This window comes from Triticum aestivum, chromosome 5A (genome assembly GCF_018294505.1).
Source record: "Triticum aestivum cultivar Chinese Spring chromosome 5A, IWGSC CS RefSeq v2.1, whole genome shotgun sequence".
Lineage (NCBI taxonomy): Eukaryota > Viridiplantae > Streptophyta > Magnoliopsida > Poales > Poaceae > Triticum > Triticum aestivum.
In genome coordinates, this window is record NC_057806.1 from 100713900 (window position 1) to 100733866 (window position 19967).

Here is a 19967-nt window from a genome sequence, read left to right on the forward strand (position 1 = left end):
ATCTTGATGTGTCACGAGCTTTGCTATTATATTTGAATCTTATGATGTTTATCCCCCTCTACTCTCTTGTGATGAATTGAGTTTTCCCTTTGAAGTTGTCTTATTGGATTGAGTCTTTAAGGATTTGAGAACACTTGATGTATGTCTTGCATGTGCTTATCTGTGGTGACAATGGGATATCACGTGATCCACTTGATGTATGTTTTGGTGATCAACTTGCGAGTTCCGTGACCTCGTGAACTTATGCATAGGGATTGGCACACGTTTTTGTCTTGACTCTCTGGTAGAATCTTTGGGGCACTCTTTGAAGTACTTTGTGTTGGTTGAATAGATGAATCTGAGATTGTGTGATGCATATCGTATAATCATACCCACAGATACTTGAGGTGACATTGGAGTATCTAGGTGACATTAGGGTTTTGGTTGTTTTGTGTCTTAAGGTGTTATTCTAGTACGAACTCTATGATAGATTGAACGGAAAGAATAGCTTCAGGTTATTTTACTACGGACTCTTGAATAGATCGATCAGAAAGGATAACTTTGAGGTGGTTTCGTACCCTACCATAATCTCTTCATTTGTTCTCCGCTATTAGTGACTTTGGAGTGACTCTTTGTTGCATGTAGAGGGATAGTTATATGATCCAATTATGTTATTATTGTTGAGAGAACTTGCACTAGTGAAAGTATGAACCCTAGGCCTTGTTTCCTAGCATTGCAATACTGTTTGTGCTCACTTTTACCACTTGCTACCTTGCTGTTTTTATATTTTCAGATTACAAAAACCATTATGTACTATCCATATTGCACTTGTATCACCATCTCTTCGCCGAACTAGTGCACCTATACAATTTACCATTGTATTGGGTGTGTTGGGGACACAAGAGACTCTTTGTTATTTGGTTGTAGGGTTGCTTGAGAGAGACCATCTTCATCCTACGCCTCCCACGGATTGATAAACCTTAGGTCATCCACTTGAGGGAAATTTGCTACTGTCCTACAAACCTCTGCACTTGGAGGCCCAACAACGTCTACAAGAAGAAGGTTGTGTAGTAGACATCAGTTTTCGTGGTGCCCTTCGATGTTTTCAGGGTACGTAGGTATATATAGGAGGAAGAAGTAGGTCGGTGGAGCCACGAGGGGCCCACGAGGGTGGAGGGCGCGCCCAGGGGGGTAGGCGTGCCCCTGCCTCGTGGCCTCCTCATTGATTTCTTGACGTCCACTCCAAGTCCTCTGAATCACGTTTGTTTCAAAAATCACGCTCCCGAAGGTTTCATTCTGTTTGGACTCCGTTTGATATTCTTTTTCTGCGAAACACTGAAATAGGCAAAAAAATAGCAATTTGGGCTGGGCCTCCGGTTAATAGGTTAGTCCCAAAAATAATATAAAAGTGTATAAGTAAGCCCATTAAACATCGAAAACAGAATATATAATAGCATGGAACAATAAAAAATTATAGATACCTTGGAGACGTATCAGCTTTGCTCATTGGTGGGTTGACTGGATTATGTCATGTGTAACCTCGGTGAGATACTCAATAAAATTTAATGGATCCATCTCTGATTCATTTGCACCGTCATGTGGACTACGGCAAGGTGATCCTTTATCCCCATACTTATTTCTGTTTGTGGCTGATGGTCTGTCTATTCTGTTCAACAAGGGGATAGACTCAACTGATTTGTCCCCGTTGAAGATCACTCGATGAGCCCCTGGAATATCATATCTCCTATTTGCAGATGACACTCTTTTATTCTTTAAGGCCACTAGGCAACAAACGAATACTGTCAAGCAAATTCTCAAGACTTATGAGCAAGCCACTGGCCAACTATTGAATCCGGCAAAATCATCTATACTTTTTGGAGAATCTTGTCTGGTAGACACTGTAACTAAAATAAAGGGCATTTTGGGGGTGGTCAGTTCTGGTTTTGAGGAGAAGTACTTGGGCTTACCAATGCCGGATGGCCGACTTACTAAGGTCAAGCTTCAAAATCTGCAAGAAAAAGTTAGCAGGAGATTGTTTACTTTTGATGGGCACCGAAAACAGGCTGGGAAGGAAACTTTGATAAAGTCTCTAGCCCAAGCGATCCCTATTTTCATTATGAGTGTTTTCAAGATACCACTGGGAGTCTGTGATGATTTGAACCGCATGATCCGGAATTATTATTGGGGCTCGGAGAAAGGTAAGCAGAAAACGCATTAGTATGCTTGGGAGAAACTTTTGCGAGCAAAAGCTCAAGGAGGGCTTGGTTTTAGGGATTCCAGACTTTTCAACCAAGCGTTGCTTGCAAGGCAAGCTTGGCGATTGCTAATTCATCCTGACAGTCTTTGTGCAAGGTTACTTAAGGCTAAATATTATCCAAATGGGAGGTTGGAGGACACAGTCTTTTCAGGTAATCCCTCTCAGTCTTGGCAAGGGGTCTGTCGTGGTCTTGAACTGTTGAAGAAAGGGCTTGTGTGGCGCATAGCAAATGGGGAAAATGTGAGAATATGGCGAGACCATTGGTTGGTGCGAGGAAACACTAATTCATTGCTTTCGAGTAGAGGTCGGTGTCATTTCAAATGGGTGTCCGAACCATAGTAGCCGGGTTCGCGGGTCAATGGTGCGATCCATGTCCCGGGGTCGATCGACCCCGATCGAGGGTCGGGGACGATGACGGGTCGAGCTGGATCGATTGCCGGATCACGACCCCCATCGATGGACGCTGGCCCAGATTGAGGTGCAAGATTCCAAGAGGCCAAGATGCAAGATTGACAGAAACATGTACAGAGTTCATGGGGAATTGATGCTTGCTTACCAGGCAATCCACAATCGCAGTACAAAATATTGAACTCCGTCGGCGACCGGCCTGCCGGAGTCCGACCTTCCGTGATCCGCTGCTCGTCTGCCGGAATTCGAGCTGTCTGCTGCCGTATGAGGCATCTCCCGTCCCGCACTCCCACTGCCACCATTGGTTCAACCTTACGCGAGCGGCGATTCCGACGCCGATTAGGAGTTCTTCGAGGCACAAGAACGGTGGGAAGGGCAAATAGGAGTGTGTGTAGGCTGATGGTAAGAGGCTCGGAGATTGATCCTTGACGGACTTGTGATTTGAAGATGAACCGACAGAGGACGAACTGGGATTTGATATGTCTCCGTCGTATCTATAATTTTTGATTATTCCATGCCAATATTCTACAACTTTCATATACTTTTGGCAACTTTTTATATTATTTTTGGGACTAACATATTGATCCAGTGCCCATTGCCAGTTCCTGTTTGTTGCATGTTTTATGTTTCGCAGAATATCCATATCAAACAGAATCCAAATGGGATAAAAACAGATGGAGCTTATTTTTGGAATATTTGGAAAATTCCGGAAGAAAATCAACGCGAGACGGTGCCCGAGGTGGCCACGAGGAAGGGGGCGCGCCTGCCCCCCTGGGCGCGCCCCTGGCCCTCGTGGGCCACCCGTAAGGCGGTTGATGCCCTTCTTTGGCCGCAAGAAAGCTAATTTTTGGAAAAAAATCACGGCGAAGGTTTCGATCCAATCGGAGTTACGGATCTCCATATATATACGAAACGGTGAAAGGGCAGCAGAATAGAACGCAAAAACAGAGAGAGACAGAGAGACATATCCAATCTCGGAGGGGCTCTCGCCCCTCCCATGCCATGGAGGCCAAGGACCAGAGGGGAAACCCTTCTCCCATCTAGGGAGGATGTCAAGGAAGAAGAAGACGAAGGGGCCCCTCTCCCCTTCTCTTCCGATGGCGCCGGAACGCTGCCGTGGCCATCATCATCATCACCGCGATCTACACCAACACCTCCACCATCTTCACCAACATCTCCATCACCTTCCCCCTCTATCTACAGCGGTCCACTCTCCTGCAACCCGCTGTACCCTCTACTTGAACATGGTGCTTTATGCTTCATATTATTATCCAATGATGTGTTGCCATCCTATGATGTCTGAGTAGATTTTTATTGTCCTATTGGTGGTTGATGAATTGCTATGATTGATTTAATTTTCTTGTGGTTATGTTGCTGTCCTTTGGTGCCCATCATATGAGTGCGCGTGTGGATCACACCATATGGTTAGTTGTATGTTGATAGGACTATGTATTGGAGGGCAAGAGTGACAGAAACTTCAGACTAGCATAGAAATTGATGCATACGGGATTGATGGGGTACCAATATATCTTAATGGTATGGTTGGGTTTTACCTTAATGAACGTCAGTAGTTGCGGATGCTTGCTAATAGTTCCAATCATAAGTGCATAGAATTCCAAGTCAGGGATAACATGCTAGCAGGGGCCTCTCCCACATAATACTTGCTATCGGTCTAGTAAAGTAGTCAATTGCGTAGGGGCAATTTCGCAAATCCTACCACCACTTTTCCACACTCGCTATATTTACTTTATTGCTTCTTTACTTAAAACAGCCCCTAGTTTTTATTTACGTAATCTTTATTATCTTTCAAACCTATCCAACAACACCTACAAAGTACTTCTAGTTTTATACTTGTTCTAGGTAAAGCGAACATCGAGCGTGCGTAGAGTTGTATCGGTGGTCGATAGAACTTGAGGGAATATTTGTTCTGCCTTTAGCTCCTCGTTGGGTTCGACACTCTTACTTATCGAAAACTGTTGCGATCCCCTATACTTGTGGGTTATCATGATTTGGGGATAATTGGTCGAGCATATTGTTCATGGGAAAGTAATAATGGCAGATGAAAAGAAAATCACGTCATAAGGGCCAACTTGTGGCCCCATTTTGTCATCTGTTTTGTGAAGTAGTATCAGGCGGGATTTCCCACCTCCGTAATATAAGGAAATACATCATTGCATATTGTAAAGATCTTTCTTTCCCTCAACTTCATCAGGCTGTATCGTACCGGGGTCATTGACCCGAAACCTTTTGGATCGTGATCCACGTCTTGGATTAGCGTCCCGAAGATGTATACCCCTTGTCGAACCACGTTCCGGAGGGGTGTCGACCCGCGACCCTCGACCCCGTTCCTCGACCTGGGTGATCCGGATTCCTAGCAACTATGGTCCAAACTACTTGATCACAATGGTAATTGGGACATGCAGAGGCTACAACAGTTCTTTTTACCGGTTGACGTGGCATAGATCTGCAAGATAAAACTCTCGCCCCGGCTTGGTGAAGATTTTCTGTCATGGGTGCCAGAACGGAGTGGAATTTTCTCGGTTAAGAGTGCTTACTGGCTTGCTGCAAATGAAATTCTTGAACCATCTATTCCTTCGTCGAGTTCTTCCCTAGATAGCAGCAGGGACGTGTGGAAGCTTATTTGGTCTTGTCCGGCTCCGCCAAAGGTTCAGTCGTTTGCCTGGCGAGTAGCAACGAATTCCCTGGCAACCTGGAAGAATAAGAAGCGGAGAACCTTAGAGGAACGGGACACTTTCCCTATCTGTGGTATAGAAGTGGAGGACTCATTTCATGTCCTATGTGCATGTGATAACGTGCAACAACTATGGAATGCGATGGCGCGGGTCTGGGACCTGCCTAAACTTACTGATATAAAACAACATGATGACTGGTTTATCCAGGTGGTGTGTGAAGCCGAAGAACAGCAACGTGTCCGGTTACTTATGCTTCTATGGAGGATTTGGCATGTCAGAAACGAAGTTGTGCATTCAAAGCCGGCTCCTCCTGTTGATGCATCAGTCCAGTTTCTTGAGAGTTATTTTAATTCCTTGGCAAACTTGAGTGCCGGCCCAGATGCTTATTACGTCAAAGGCAAGATGGTTCCTGCCCAGTGCTTTCCAGAACCGAGAGTGGTCGATGCTGTACCAATACAAAGCAGTAGCCCTTGGGTCCCCCAAGCGAAGGACGGGTAAAGCTAAATACTAATGGATTTGTCTTGAATGGGAGTGCTGGAACTGGCATGATCTTGCGGGATCATGATGGTAACATTATCTTCAGCGCTTGCAGATTTGTTTATGATTGCGAGGACGTGCTCGAGTCTGAGTTCTTGGCTATCTAGGAGGGTCTCAGTTTGGCGTTGCAATGGAGCTCACTTTCTATAGATGTTGAGTCTGATTGTGTTGAGGCTGTTGCAATGGCAAAAGACGTGGGTCACAACTTTTCAAGATATGCTTTCTGATTGGAGAGATTAAGCTAAGCATGGGAGAATGAGACTCTTCTATTACTCATATCCGTCGTTCGGGCAATTGTGTTAGTCATGCCATGGCTAGTTTTGGTAGAAGGCAGGGCCGAACCATGGTTTGGCTCGGCTCAGCTCTAGATGAAGTCTTATGTATTGCCTCGCGAGAATGTAATCACTAATAATTGAGTAATATAAGAGTTATTTCGCAAAAAAGACTAGTTTTTAGAAATGTGACTAGCATAAAGCTCCTTTGCAGCACACAGAAGACCCCGCCCGTTGCCTGCCTAGTGGTGCGAAGCGTGCCTGGCACGTGCGGCGCAGCCGGCTACATCCCTCGGGTCTCGTCCTCTACTCCTCTTCCCCGTTGCAACGGCGCGCTTTAGCTCCTCACGCGCCATTCCGTTTCCGTCCCCTGGCCCTCCTTCCCCTCCTTGGTATTCTTCCTCCCATGTGCTGATGCGCGAGAAGGGAAAAGCCCCGAAGCTCCGGTACCGCATTCACTTTACCCTCCCCTCCCCTTGCTATTCCCGTTCGTTCTCTGTGCTCCGGGTGTATTCTCGTCGCCTCCGTGTTCTTGTTTGTGCTTAAGCCTCCGTGGACGTTTCTTTGTGGATTCCTGACAGGGCTGAAGGGAGGTTCTTGTCTGTGTGCCAAGAGCCTTTGCTCTCGGTTCGTCAAAATTTCCCACTTCTTGTGTTGTTCTTCTTTCTTTCTTGGAGGGGAGGAAAGGACTGGACCACAGTGTTTCCCCTTACCCAGTCCTTCGCCGCAATTTGGTCTCTTTTTGCAGGTTCCGAACAAATGTTTATTCCGTAACTTGTGTTTTCAACTCTCTTATTTCGGAATCGGAAGCCTAAATTTGTGATTTTGGGATTCATGCCCGGAAGAACAGTTTCTGATCTTGCAACCTTTTTTTGTGCGTCCTTTTCGGAAGTTGGAGGAAATGTGTTGCTGCTCTGTTTCCTGGGTTTCTTCCTGGATCATCCCCATCCTATTTTGTTCGCAGATTCGAAATTCAGTTTTTGTGTTTCCTAAAGCCCTAAACCCCTTCAGTCTTTCAGTCACCTAATCGATTGTTTCCCTCTGCAGATCAGTTTGAGGCCGGACCGGCGGTAGTGGAGGCAGCATCTTGGCTGAACCATTTGTAAAGGTGAGGTTTTTTCCTCATCATCTTGGATCGCATGAGCGCATAGCTGTTCCTTCACCTTGGATGATATAACACTTGTGTGTCTGTTTCCTGTGTTTTCCCAATCATAAATTGTGTGAGCTGAAAATGAGGAACATGCCAAGGGGGGCGATTTATGAACTTTAGTGAGAGGGGTGTCTTGTGCTTATTTTCCTATGATGGGTGTTTCTTATCCATTCTATTACTATGTTCATACTGCATATCAATGAGCTATTTTGGTTCATAAAAGCACTTTTAGTTACAAACTAAGCCACAGGTAACCACCACAGCGGCACTAGCACTAGTAGTAGTATAATGTGGTGTAATGTGACTATGTTTGTGATATTCTGTTAGCCATGAACTTGCAGGCTACATGGCAAACGGCAGAGGAAGGGATGTCTCTATTGATGCTTTGACTTCAAAGCTTGAATCCAAGATATACTACCATAGGGATGCCGCTGTCGAGTACCTGGATATCAAGACTATGGTTGATAAAGTTGTAGAAGAAAAGAATAAGCTCTTGGCTGAGAACACCGAATTCCTGAATACTATTGATAAGGTCATGGAAGAAAAGGAAAAACTCCAGCATGATCATGAAGGTCTGTGAACTTTCATGTTGTTTGAGTTCTGATTCTAAACCAGTTTTGTTAGGATCCTGATGTTTGATGCTGCACTCATTTGGTGGCAGTGATTAATGCGCTGGTGGCACCAATGGCGGAGCAGCTTGAAATGGTAAAGAAGGAGCTTAAAGAAATAAAATATGAGCATGTGGGAGCAAAGGAGGAGCTTGCTGTGGCAAAAGAGCAACTTGCTCAGAAGAACAAAGACCTGAAGGTTCTAAGGAAGAAGCTTCAGGAGAGTGAAGCCATGCACACTCAACATGAGCAGCAAATTGGAAGTGCTTCTGAGCCTGCTCGTTCCAAAATGGTAAACACTAAAAGCCATTTACCACAACTATTTAGAATTTGGAGCTTCGGTGGCCTCATAATTTTAATCTTGCAGCATCATCAGCCATTCACCACAACTATTTAGAATTTGGAGCTTCTGACTTAATTCTTCATTTTCTAGATGCACTAACACCTTAATGGTTTTCTATTACTCTATAAACTGACTACCTCTGAACCTTTCCATGTGTTTAGTTTTTTCGCTAGTATTCTACCAAAGCCGATGAAATATCTCTCTTTTTTGGAATCAGTGGCATAAATGCAATGAACAATCATGGAGCACAGAATTTCCTCTGTTTTATTTATGTAGTTTTTTCATTCTTAAACATTGTCGAACTTCTAGGCTGATTCTCTGTCCTTGATAGAATAGCCTCATGTTTGGTATTTTTTCTTGTTGGCCTATGTTTATGATTATAGGAGTCTCTCTGTGTAAGCAGGTAACAAGATTATCACATAAACGGGCTATCTTGCTCCAAGGATCATCGGACAATGACACAGACAGACATCGCTGTAAAAAACAGAGGTCCTATCCGCAGGTGCCAAATGACCCAACCGCTGGCCAGCATTCAGGCAGAGATGACGACCAGGAGGTGGTTAGACAAAAGCTGATCAAGGTTTTCTCATACAAACTTGAACTGGTATATTGCATACATTCTAGGTCCATGATCTTGCAGTGAGGATATGCATATACGCTACATATATAAGTGCTAAATTTGTAAATTTGAGGTGCGTGAGAGCTGGTCGATTAATGTTATATCCAAATTGATATTTCAGGGGTTCTCTGAAATTGATGGTGGGCAGTTTATTGGGATAAAGAAAATGGGGAAACTAAGTGAGAAGCCATTCCGGGATGCTTGTGCTGTCAAGCTGGCCCCTAAATATGCTGGCGCGAAATCTTCTGAACTGTACACCCTGTGGCAGGAACTACTCGCTAGTCCAAACTGGAAACCCTTCAAATCTGTCATAGTTGATGGCAATCATCAGGTAACTCGTTTACTGAAAGCATCGTTGTAACTTGCAGCATGTGCTTCATTAGTTCTTAAGGTTAACAGATTTTGTGTGGCTTACGTGACTAGGAGGAGGTCATAGATGTTGATGATGATAAGCTGCAAGGACTGAAGATGGCATGGGGAGAAGGACCCTACAATGCTGTCATTAGTGCATTGGTTGAGAGGAAAGAGTACAACACTGATGGAACAGATGATGCCTTCGAGCTATGGAACTATAAGGAAGGGAGGAAGGCCACTCTTGGGGAGTGTGTTGACTGTATCTTGGACAATGTAAAGAAACTCAAGCGGGTCCATCTGACATACAGGTATGGTGTCGGTGATTATAAACTTGTTACAGCCTTGGTAGATGCATCTTGCTGATTTTGTTGTGTATTTTTTTATATGTGCATGTCATGGATCCTTGTTGGAGCATCAGAATTTGTGTTTCAGTTGTGGGCTTGTGGCAGTCACATGTGTCGCGGTCACTGCTTTTGCCTTAAGCATTAGCTTATCTTTAATCATTTAAGGCATCAAAATGTTACTTATTACCATTTGTTAGATTCATGCATATTCTGTTTAGACATCCAGTGTGCTCTGCTGAACTCTGTGTGTTAATGAAAAGTCAGACAGGAAAACACTTCATTTCAAAAATATGTTCAGCCACCCTAAAGGGGAGATGACTATTTGGTATTTATCCTGCTCAGTAAAATAGGACAGTGTTTGTGTCGCTGCAGGGCATGATGACTAGGTCTAGGTGGCTGAACGTGAGGCCAGGTCCCCCTCGTCCCCCTCGTCCCCCTCGTGTCGCCCCCGCGGGCGACCCAGGGGGAACCCTAGCGGCCGTCCTCTCGTCCCTCCTCCCGCCTCCACCTCCCCTCGCCGCCGTCCGCAGCGCCGCCGGGCAAAGCTTGGCCGGCTGGGCGGCGGCGGGGCGTATCGCCCTCTTGTCTATCTCGGCTGGCGCGGGGCAGCCAGATCGGACGGGGCGCCGGACTAGCGTGGGGTTGGGCGGCGTGGCGCGGCAGGTTTCCTGGCGACGTCGTGTGGCGCGGCGGCGGCGGAGGCCTGCTCGCGGCGTGGTGACGGCTGCGTGGTGGAAAGATCGGTGGTCGCGGGCGCTGCCGGGTTCAGATCGGATCCAATCTGGGTCTTGGGCTTGAACGCCATCAGCCACCGCGGGGTGGTGGTGGTCGTCGCTGACCACGCCGGATCGCTGGATTCGGCGCTTGGAGATCTACGATGGAGTCTTCTCGATCCTCCTTCATGGTGGGTTGGACCCCATGGCTCTTTCATCTCTGCAGGTTCCAGTTCGTGGTCCAGCCGGATCCGGAGCCGATGGAGTTTTGGTGGTATAGGATGGGGACTGGAGGAAACTTTGATCGGCTTGTTCGGTCCGGCATCGGCGACGTCTCTCGACGCTATTACCCTCCGTGGAGGCGATGTCGAGGTCTCTCCTATCCATCTCCGAACCCCTCCCGGACGAAAGTCCAAAATTCAGTCTGGATTGGGCGGCGGCGGCGTCCTTCGCGTCGTACCCTCCATGGAGGCGCCGTCTTGGGAGGTTCTGATGTTCGGCGGAGAGATGCTGTGGGTGATGGACTCCGGTAGCTCCAGCAGTGGCGATGGTGTGGAGGTTGCCAGGAGGTGCGGCGTTGTTTCTACCGCGTCGATGACGACGAGTATTGGCGGCATGGTGCAGCTGGATATTGACGACAGATGCGGCTAGATGGACGAGCGCAGGGCGGCGGCGCTGTCTGGCGTCATGGTGGCGTCGACAGCTGACCTAGCAAGGTCTTTGCGTCGGTACCTGCTCTGAAGATGGTTAGGTGGATGACGGCTGCGGTAGCCTCGATGAGTGCGCCGGACCGGTGTGTGACCCATTCCCGGTAAGTGGCTGGGATGGGGCAACCGGCATTAGATGTTAGGTTTTTGTGCGATGTCTGTTTGGTATTAGGCTCGGACATTCGGCACCCCTACATCAAGGGAATAGGAGTAGCGACAGGTGTCGCGAAGATGGTGGCTTCAGGCTTACTGATGTAATGATTTGTAAGGTCTCTGAGAATAATTAATAAAATGGCTGCATGCATCGCTCAGATGCAGAGGCCGGGGGTAATCCTCCTTTTCTAAGAAAAAAAGGTGGCTGAAACAACACAACTGACACAACTAAATTTGAATTGCTCATGTGAAATTTCGAGATTCCTTTTAGTGCGGTTTTAACTCAGAAAGGAAGCGGCATGTGGAATCGAAAGGAAGCGGCACGCAGACCTTGCCTCCTCTGATCTAAAACTCATAACATGACGCGTCTATGCAAATATGCATTGTGGATTTCTCTTACATTATCAAAACCATAAAGATATTTATCCTTGAGAATCAAGTTTCTATGTTGCCACTGTTTTCCACGTCGAGCTCATGCTTACGGTCTGTTCCTGGCTTCTTGCGTAGGTCCAGGAGAACAATGTGTACTGCCACTGTGAGCATGCATGACCCAGTGAAAGATCTGTCGGCAGCAAGTAATGAATGAAGTCATCAGAGGGAAGTCATGATCTTAGCAGGCTTTTATTTTGCGCAACCATTTCATGCGTCTGATTAGAACTCTGTTGTATCAGTATGTCGCTGCTTCGGTGTTACCTTGGTTTCAACTTCTGACAAGAACTCTGATGCATGAATTTGTTACTGACTTTGGTGCCATTTTCATTTCACGCTTCTTCTTCAATGTTCTAGTGTTCTCCTTGGAGTGGCTTTTCTTTCTGTTTGATACCTGGTTAGTGAAGAATAATAGCTTGGTCTCAGAATGCTAGTGCGCCCTTGGTTTATTTGACTACGGCATTAACATTGCTGTCTAGATTGTGGAATGTATCTGAAGGACCTCTTCTTCTATAGTCTTCAGACACACCGGTGGTTACTGCTGAATTTCATTTGTGTGTGTGTGAAATTAATATAGAAGGGAGCCTATTTTTATTGAAAAATATTATCACCATGCATTGTAGGCAATAATTTTTTTATATCATTGTAGACAATAAAGTTTGTGTCAGAGCCCTTACTCTTGCTGTGTGTACACCATCCAACTATTAAAACTGGTGCAGAATTCATTAGACCTTTGCTCGCTGATCCATACATGTCCACATGGATGCTATGGCCAACATAATTTATGCTCGTAAATACCACTTCCTCAGTTTCAAAATAATTTAAGTTCTAGCTTTCTCTTGAACTTCTTTAAGTCTGACCAAACCCATAGAAAAATATATTAACATATAGAACACCAAATTAGTGCCATGAAATTACTTATAAATTATATTTTCATATTGTGTGTGTATGGTGATGGTGTTGTTGATCTTAGCATATTTTCCTATGTGACTTATGACCAAACTAGAACTTCAATTATTTTAAAATAGAGGTAGTAAAATACAAATCACCAAAAATTGAGATAGCATAGGCGAGGTGAGATTTACTACATTTTGGGTTAGAAAAGCGGCACACCCGCTAAATCCATCTGCTATTTCAAGGTGGGCTAAGTCATCATAAAAAAAGGGCTACAATTGCTTTTTGACTGATCTTGACTGTGACATGGGCACAAGTGGCGCGTCGCTTGCATCCCTAGTGCAAAGGACCTTGAGTGGAAAGTACAATGGAAACAAAGAAGTAGTCTGATAAAAAAAGGTGGGCGAAGAAGTAGCCTATGGAGTTGGATGTAATTTCTGGTATTTCTGGTATTTCTAGTATTTCTCGAGTGAGTTCTTTTTTCACATAATCACTTCCACATTTATGTATGGAAGTACACTTGAATTTATATGGTTGTGCGAAACCATGTTTTATGTGTGGTGTTTAAAAAAAAGAATCATATTAGCAAATATAGTTTGGTACTATGCTATTTTTATCAGACGCATGAAATGGTTGCGCAAAAAAAACTCATCGTTCCCCAATACTCTACTAGTCGCATTAAGTTGCATAGGCTGAACTTTATGTCTAACTCTGCATTGGCTCTAATATTGTCAAACGTACAAAACAAATCCCAAATTTATAAGCATTTCTATTCTAGACCGTTCACTAACCTCAATGAGGGTTTCATTATTGTCGCTTCCAAGCATAGTGGTTCTACTAATGTGGTTGCCACATGGATTTGAGGTGCAAATTCATTGATAGTACAATGTGGGTGAAGAAGAAAAGGTAGCTAATGAAAACTTTAGAGTTTGTAGATACATGCCTTGTAAACATTAAGGAAAAAATAAGATTTTTTTGAAAGTTTTTTTTTCTAATTTGGGATCATGGGAACATGCGATGAATGAGACCACCGGATATATTCTGCCCTGTTCCGAGGCGCACGTGCAGTGTGAGCGACGGCGTCGCCGGCGTTCGGCCGTGCGAGAGAGAGAGAACAGAGGAGGGGGGAGGAGCACGGGAGAGAGTGAGAGGGCCGGGGAGGTGCCTGTCGACGTCCAGAGAGGCCAGAGCGTCGAGGAGGAGGGGCAGGCAGGCAGGTGGCGTGGCACCCTCGCGCGCGCTGTGCCCTCCCTCGCCTCTGCCTTCCTTCTGGCAGAGGTTGGGGATTACTGGCGACACAGTGGCAGGCCAATAGTGCCAGGTAAGTCAGCCCAGGTTAGTGTTTTCCTATTTCTTTCTGTTTTTCTAATTATTTGACTCTGTTTTGATTTAGTTTTCAAACTAAACCATTTTATATGCTTCTGAAAATAGTTATGTGGTTAGATGTAAAATATCTAGAACCACATATAAAGTTTCAGAATTATTGGACATATATTTAATATATAATAAATATAAATCCAATGCAAATATTTACTGAATTAACTCAAATGCCCAAAATAAATATTTCTGAGCTCCCAAAAAATATTGGTTTGAATTTTACCTTTTGCCAATATATTCAGAGAAAAACAGGAACATTTTCTTGGACTTATTTGAAGCAATTTTTATCTTGATCATTTAAAAAAATGGTTTCCGAGGCTTTCAAATATCCCCATTTGAAATATAGTTGAGATTTAAACATGATGCAAACATGACTAGCTAGACTGGAGCATTACCAGAAGCTAGGGATGTCACAACTTGCCTCCACTAAACAAGAATCTCGTCCCAAGATTCAAGCGTAGGGTAAAAGGAAGAGGGGGCTCGAACTATCACAATCTTCATGATCCAAGTGCCCTTATCAAAGATGTTGATTATTGCATCATATTGATCTTCACGTCTTTGCTTTTGAAATCTTCATTCAACATGATGATGACAGAAAGAAACTCTACATGAATCGATCTTCTCGAAGACCGAGCAACTCAAGATTAACTCATGGAGTGAGACGTAAGAACACCTCTTGAGTTGAGACACAAATCACACGTAGGGAGGGGTCGAGAGGAATAGATGACGAAAGTTCATTTTGGTAGGCAACAATTCCACGCTTGAGTAAGATGGTACATGAGTTCAAAGTAGCGAGGAAATAATTGCGATGCTTCCATAACGGGGCACCTTAGGGGAGGTGACTCATAGAATTATTCCCCTAAATGGCAAAAAGAATTACTTTTGATACAGAGATCATTGAACCTCTTCGTACCAGTCTAAGGCAATCTGCAAAAGATCGATTGAAGGAGTTTTGAAGAAATGGCATACTCAGCTCGGAAAGGAAACTACAATTATAGAACAACTCGGCAAATGGAAGGCACATTCCAATTGATACCGAGTGTATAACCTAGTGTCTTAGCATGCTCTCAAGATCTTGAGCATTTCCATATTCGTCAGGGTTTTACCAACATCTGTACCAAAGATCTTGGTGACACCTCGTACTACCATGATGAATAATGAGGGAGAATGCAGATGTAAAGGAAGGCAACACTTCCTCAGATTTCACCTTGATTGGGCCAAGGAAACGAAATCTGGATGATCGACCGAGGGACATTTAGCACCCTGCTTCTAATGTTCTCCGTGATGTACTAGTCACCACGATCATGCTTAAAAGCATCATCGATACGATCATCAAGTAAAGGTCAGACTTCGGGAGCACAAAAATCCATAAGGATCAACTTCTAGTATAGATCATACGAAATCCTCATGGAGAAGATGGTGAAATTGCTCAATCAAGGTACTACAATAGTAGATCTTCCAGCTAGGTGTGTCGGCCAAAACATCGACCTTGTCGGAACCCGATACCAAAGCTGTCAGGATCCCGATCCTAAGTCACATCGATCTAACATGTAACACATCATATCATTTTGCGGCCTCACGCGCGGTATTCCCATAGCTGCAACCTTACCTTGGCCGGGGCCGTTTGAGCCTTTTAGCTCACATATATGATTGTGTCGCTAGCATCCATATGATAGAGAATCCAGGCCGACATGACTAGTCGTAAACCCAAGATGGCACGAACTTACAGGGATAGGCATACGTAACCCAACAATGAAAGTGTCGGTCATCAACGTATGAACCCAAGTCATAACAACCTACAAGGACTTAAAGGAACAACACGTGACATTTCCTCGAAGGGACAGACACATGAACAAAGAAGGATACATGCCGGCCAATCTAAGTGTTCCGGAGCAGTAGCAAACTACCATGGCTCAGTGAAAGCACTAGGAGACATTTCCCCATAAGGAATGCTACCAAGAATAAACAACTAGATGTCGGATCGCACACATACCAAGCATTTCAACAACATACACACAATATGCTCGATATGTGTAAATACAACATGGCATCACAACAAAACTCTATGACTCAAAGTATTTATTCAATAGCCTCTGAGGAGACAGATATTACAAACATGGGTCTCATGACCCAACATACAAGTCATACAAGCAACAAGCAGAAGCATAAACATGTCTGAGTACAGACATCTAAAAAGAAGAAGGCTAGAAAGCCTGATTATCTGCAGGACCCTCCATAAGAACAAGAACTCTGTCTGGGATTCCCAAGCTAATGTCGAAGCCCACGTGGAACTACTAGTGAGACCGAAGTCTCCTCTGCAAAACATAAATTAAAAAAACGTGAGTACAAATGTACTCAACCAGACTTACATCAGAACTAACTACATATGCATCAGTATCAACAAAGGGGTGGTGGAGTTTAACTGCAGCAATCAGTTTTGACTCGGTGGCTATCCTGTACTATGAGTACTTCCTTTGAGGTGGCGCACACTGAAGTAAATGTGCCCTAGAGGCAATAATAAAGTTGTTATTTATATTTACTTATATCATGATAAATGTTTATTATTCATTCTAGAATTGTATTAACCGGAAACTTAGTACATGTGTGAATACATAGACAAACAGCGTGTCACTAGTATGCCTCTACTTGACTAGCTCGTTATTCAAAGATGGTTAAGTTTCCTAGCCATGGACGAAGAGTTGTCATTTGATGAACGGGATCACATCATTAGAGAATGATGTGATTGACTTGACCCATCCATTAGCTTAGTACTATGATCATTTAGTTTACTGCTATTGCTTTCTCCATAACTTATACATGTTCCTATGACTATGAGATTATGCAACTACCGAATACCGAAGGAACACTTATTGTGCTATCAAACGTCACAACGTAACTGGGTGACTATAAAGATGCTCTACAGGTGTCCCCAATGGTGTTTGTTGAGTTGGCATAGATCGAGATTAGGATTTGTCACTCCGATTGTCGGAGAGGTAGCTCTGGGCCCTCTCGGTAATGCACATCACTATAAGCCTTGAAAGCAATGTGACTAATGAGTTAGTTACGGGATGTTGCATTATGTAACGAGTAAAGAGACTTGCCGGCAACGAGATTGAACTAGGTATTGAGATACCGACGATCGAAACTCGGGGAAGTAACATACTGATGACAAAGGGAATAGCGTATGTTGTTATGCGGTTTGACCGATAAAGATCTTCATAGAATATGTAGGAACCAATATGAGCATCCAGGTTCCGCTATTGGTTATTGACCGGAGATGAGTCTCGTTCATGTCTACATAGTTCTCGAACCCGTAGGGTTCGCACGCTTAACGTTCAGTGACGATCAGTATTATGAGTTTATGCGTTTTGATGTACCAAAGGTTGTTCGGAGTCCCGGATGAGATCACGGACATGACGAGGAGTCTTGAAATGGTCGAGACATAAAGATTTATATATTGGAAGGCTATGTTTGGACATCAGAATGGTTCCGGATGAGTTCAGGCATTTATCGGAGTACTGGGGGGGGGGGCTATCGGAACCCCCCGGGTAGTCAATGGGCCTTATTGGGCCCTAGTAGGAGAGAAGAGGTGGCAGCCAGGTGGAGGGCGCCCCCAAGCCCAATCAGAATTGGGTGGGAGGGGGCGGCCCCCCTTTCCTTTCTCCTTCTCCCTCTTCCTTCTTTTCCTAGTGGGACTAGGAAAGGGGGGAGTCCTACTCCTACTTGGAGGAGGAATCCTCCCCCCTTGGCACGCCTAGAGGGCCGGCCGGCCTCCCCCTCCCTCCTTTATATACGTGGGGAGGGGGCACCCCAGAACACATCAAAGTCGATTGTTTAGCCGTGTGTGGTGCCCCCTCCACAGAATTCCACCTCAGTCATATCGTTGTAGTGCTTAGGCGAAGCGCTGCGTCGGTAACTTCATCATCACCATCATCACGCCGTCATGTTGACGAAACTCTTCCTCGACCTCAGCTGGATCTAGAGTTCGTGGGACGTCACCGAGTTGAATGTGTGCAGATCGCGGAGGTGCCGTACCTTCGGTGCTAGGATCGGTCGGATCGTTAAGACATACGACTACATCAACCACGTTGTCATAATGCTTCCTCTTACGGTCTACGAGGGTACGTAGACAACTCTATCCCCTCTCATTGCTATGCATCACCTAGATGGATCTTGCGTGTGCGTAGGATTTTTTTTTGAAATTACTGCGTTACCCAACAGTGGCATCTGAGCCAGGTCTATGCGTAGATGTTATATGCATGAGTAGAACACAAAGGAGTTGTGGGCATGGGTATATACATATTGCTTGCTGTCACTAGTTGATTCTTGATTCAGTGGTACTGTTGGATGAAGCAGCTTAGTCCGACATTACGCGTACACTTATGCGAGTCTGGTTCTACCGACGTGCTTCGCACACAGGTGGCTAGTGGGTGTCAGTTTCTCCAACTTTAGTTGAATCGGATTCAATGAACAGGGTTCTTTCTGAAGATCAAAAAGCAATCACAGTACCACGTTGTGGTTTTTGATGCGTAGGTAAGAACAGTTCTTGCTCAGCCCGTAGCAGCCACGTAAAACTTGCAACAATAGAGTAGAGGGCGTCTGACTTGTTTTTGCAGGGCATGTTGTGATGTGATATGGTCAAGACATGATGCTAAATTTTATTGTATGAGATGATCATGTTTTATAACGGAGTTATCGGCAATTGGCAGGAGCCATATGGTTGTCGCTTTATTGTATGAAATGCAATTGCCATGCAATTGCTTTACTTTATCACTAAGCGGTAGCGATAGTCATAGAAGCAATAGTTGGCGAGACGATGACGATGCTTCAATGGAGATCAAGGTGTCAAGCCGGTGATGATGGTGATCATGACGGTGCTTTGGAGATGGAGATAAAAGGACAAGATGATGATGGCCATATCATATCACTTATATTTGATTGCATGTGATGTTTATCCTTTATCCATCTTATTTTTCTTAGTTCGGCGGTAGCATTATAAGATGATCTCTCACTAAATTTCAAGGTTTAAGTGTTCTCCCTGAGTATCATTGCTACAGTTCGTCATGCTGAGACACCACATGATGATCGGGTGTGATAAGCTCTACGTTCAGATACAACGGGTGCAAGCCAATTTTGCACACGCAGAATACTCGGGTTAAACTTGACGAGCCTAGCATATGCAGATATGGCCTCGGAACACTGAGACTGAAAGGTCGAGCGTGAATCATATAGTAGATATGATCAACATAGTGATGTTCACCATTGAAAACTACTCCATCTCACGTGATGATCGGACATGGTTTAGTTGATATGGATCACGTGATCACTTAGATGATTAGAGAGATATCTATCTAAGTGGGAGTTATTAAGTAATTTGATTAATTGAACTTTAATTTATCATGAACTTAGTACCTGATAGTATTTTGCATGTCTATGTTGTTGTAGATAGATGGCCCGTGTTGTTGTTCCGTTGAATTTTAATGCGTTCCTAGAGAAAGCTAAGTTGGAAGATGATGGTAGCAACTACACGGACTGGGTCCATAACTTGAGGATTATCCTCATTGCTGCACAGAAGAATTACATCCTGGAAGCACCGCTAGGTGACAAACCCACTGCAGGAGCAACGCCAGATGTTGTGAACACCCGGCAGAGCAAAGCTGATGACTACTCGATTGTTCAGTGTGCCATGCTTTACGTATTAGAACCGGGACTTCAACAAGATTTTCAATGTCATGGAGCATATGAGATGTTCCAGGAGTTGAAGTTAATATTTCAAGCAAATGCCCGGATTGAGAGATATGAAGTCTCCAATAAGTTCTACAGCTGCAAAATGGAGGAGAATAGTTCTGTCAGTGAACATATACTTAGAATGTCTGGGTACCACAACCACTTGACTTAGCTGGGAGTTAATCTTCCTGATGATAGTGTCAATGACAGAGTTCTTCAATCACTGCCACCAAGCTACAAGAGCTTTGTGATGAACTATAATATGCAAGGGATGGATAAGACGATTCTTGAGCTCTTCGCAATGCTAAAGGTTGCAGAGGTAGAAATCAAGAAGGAGCATCAAGTGTTGATGGTCAAAAAGACCACCAGTTTCAAGAAAAAGGGTAAAGGGAAGAAGGGGAAC

General features: G+C 44.6%; 1 protein-coding gene across 3 annotated transcripts; it reads left to right on the forward strand.

Moving 5' to 3' along the window:
- The first annotated feature begins 6379 nt into the window (after positions 1 to 6379).
- LOC123102485 (factor of DNA methylation 2) lies at positions 6380 to 11915 on the forward strand. 3 transcript variants are annotated; one of them, XM_044523866.1, is made up of 8 exons: positions 6380 to 6592; positions 7194 to 7254; positions 7638 to 7868; positions 7958 to 8196; positions 8651 to 8851; positions 8988 to 9197; positions 9290 to 9528; positions 11645 to 11915. In XM_044523866.1, the coding sequence occupies exons 3-8, from the start codon at positions 7643 to 7645 to the stop codon at positions 11721 to 11723; spliced, it is 1194 nt and encodes a 397-aa protein (XP_044379801.1). In that variant the 5' UTR covers positions 6380 to 6592; positions 7194 to 7254; positions 7638 to 7642; the 3' UTR covers positions 11724 to 11915. The 3 variants fall into 3 exon arrangements, with proteins under 3 accessions (XP_044379801.1, XP_044379803.1, XP_044379802.1); XM_044523868.1 differs by having other exon boundaries at positions 8651 to 8827; XM_044523867.1 differs by having other exon boundaries at positions 6587 to 6773.
- Positions 11916 to 19967: the final 8052 nt, after the last annotated feature.

What these genes read in the sequence shown, in the direction of transcription:
- LOC123102485 (XM_044523866.1), top strand. Translation starts at nt 7,643, where the DNA reads ATGGCAAACGGCAGAGGAAGGGATGTCTCTATTGATGCTTTGACTTCA. An exon ending in AGCCTGCTCGTTCCAAAATG is followed by an intron (nt 8,197 to 8,650) that starts GTAAACACTAAA and finishes CTGTGTAAGCAG; the next exon opens with GTAACAAGATTATCACATAA. An exon ending in CGGGTCCATCTGACATACAG is followed by an intron (nt 9,529 to 11,644) that starts GTATGGTGTCGG and finishes CTTCTTGCGTAG; the next exon opens with GTCCAGGAGAACAATGTGTA.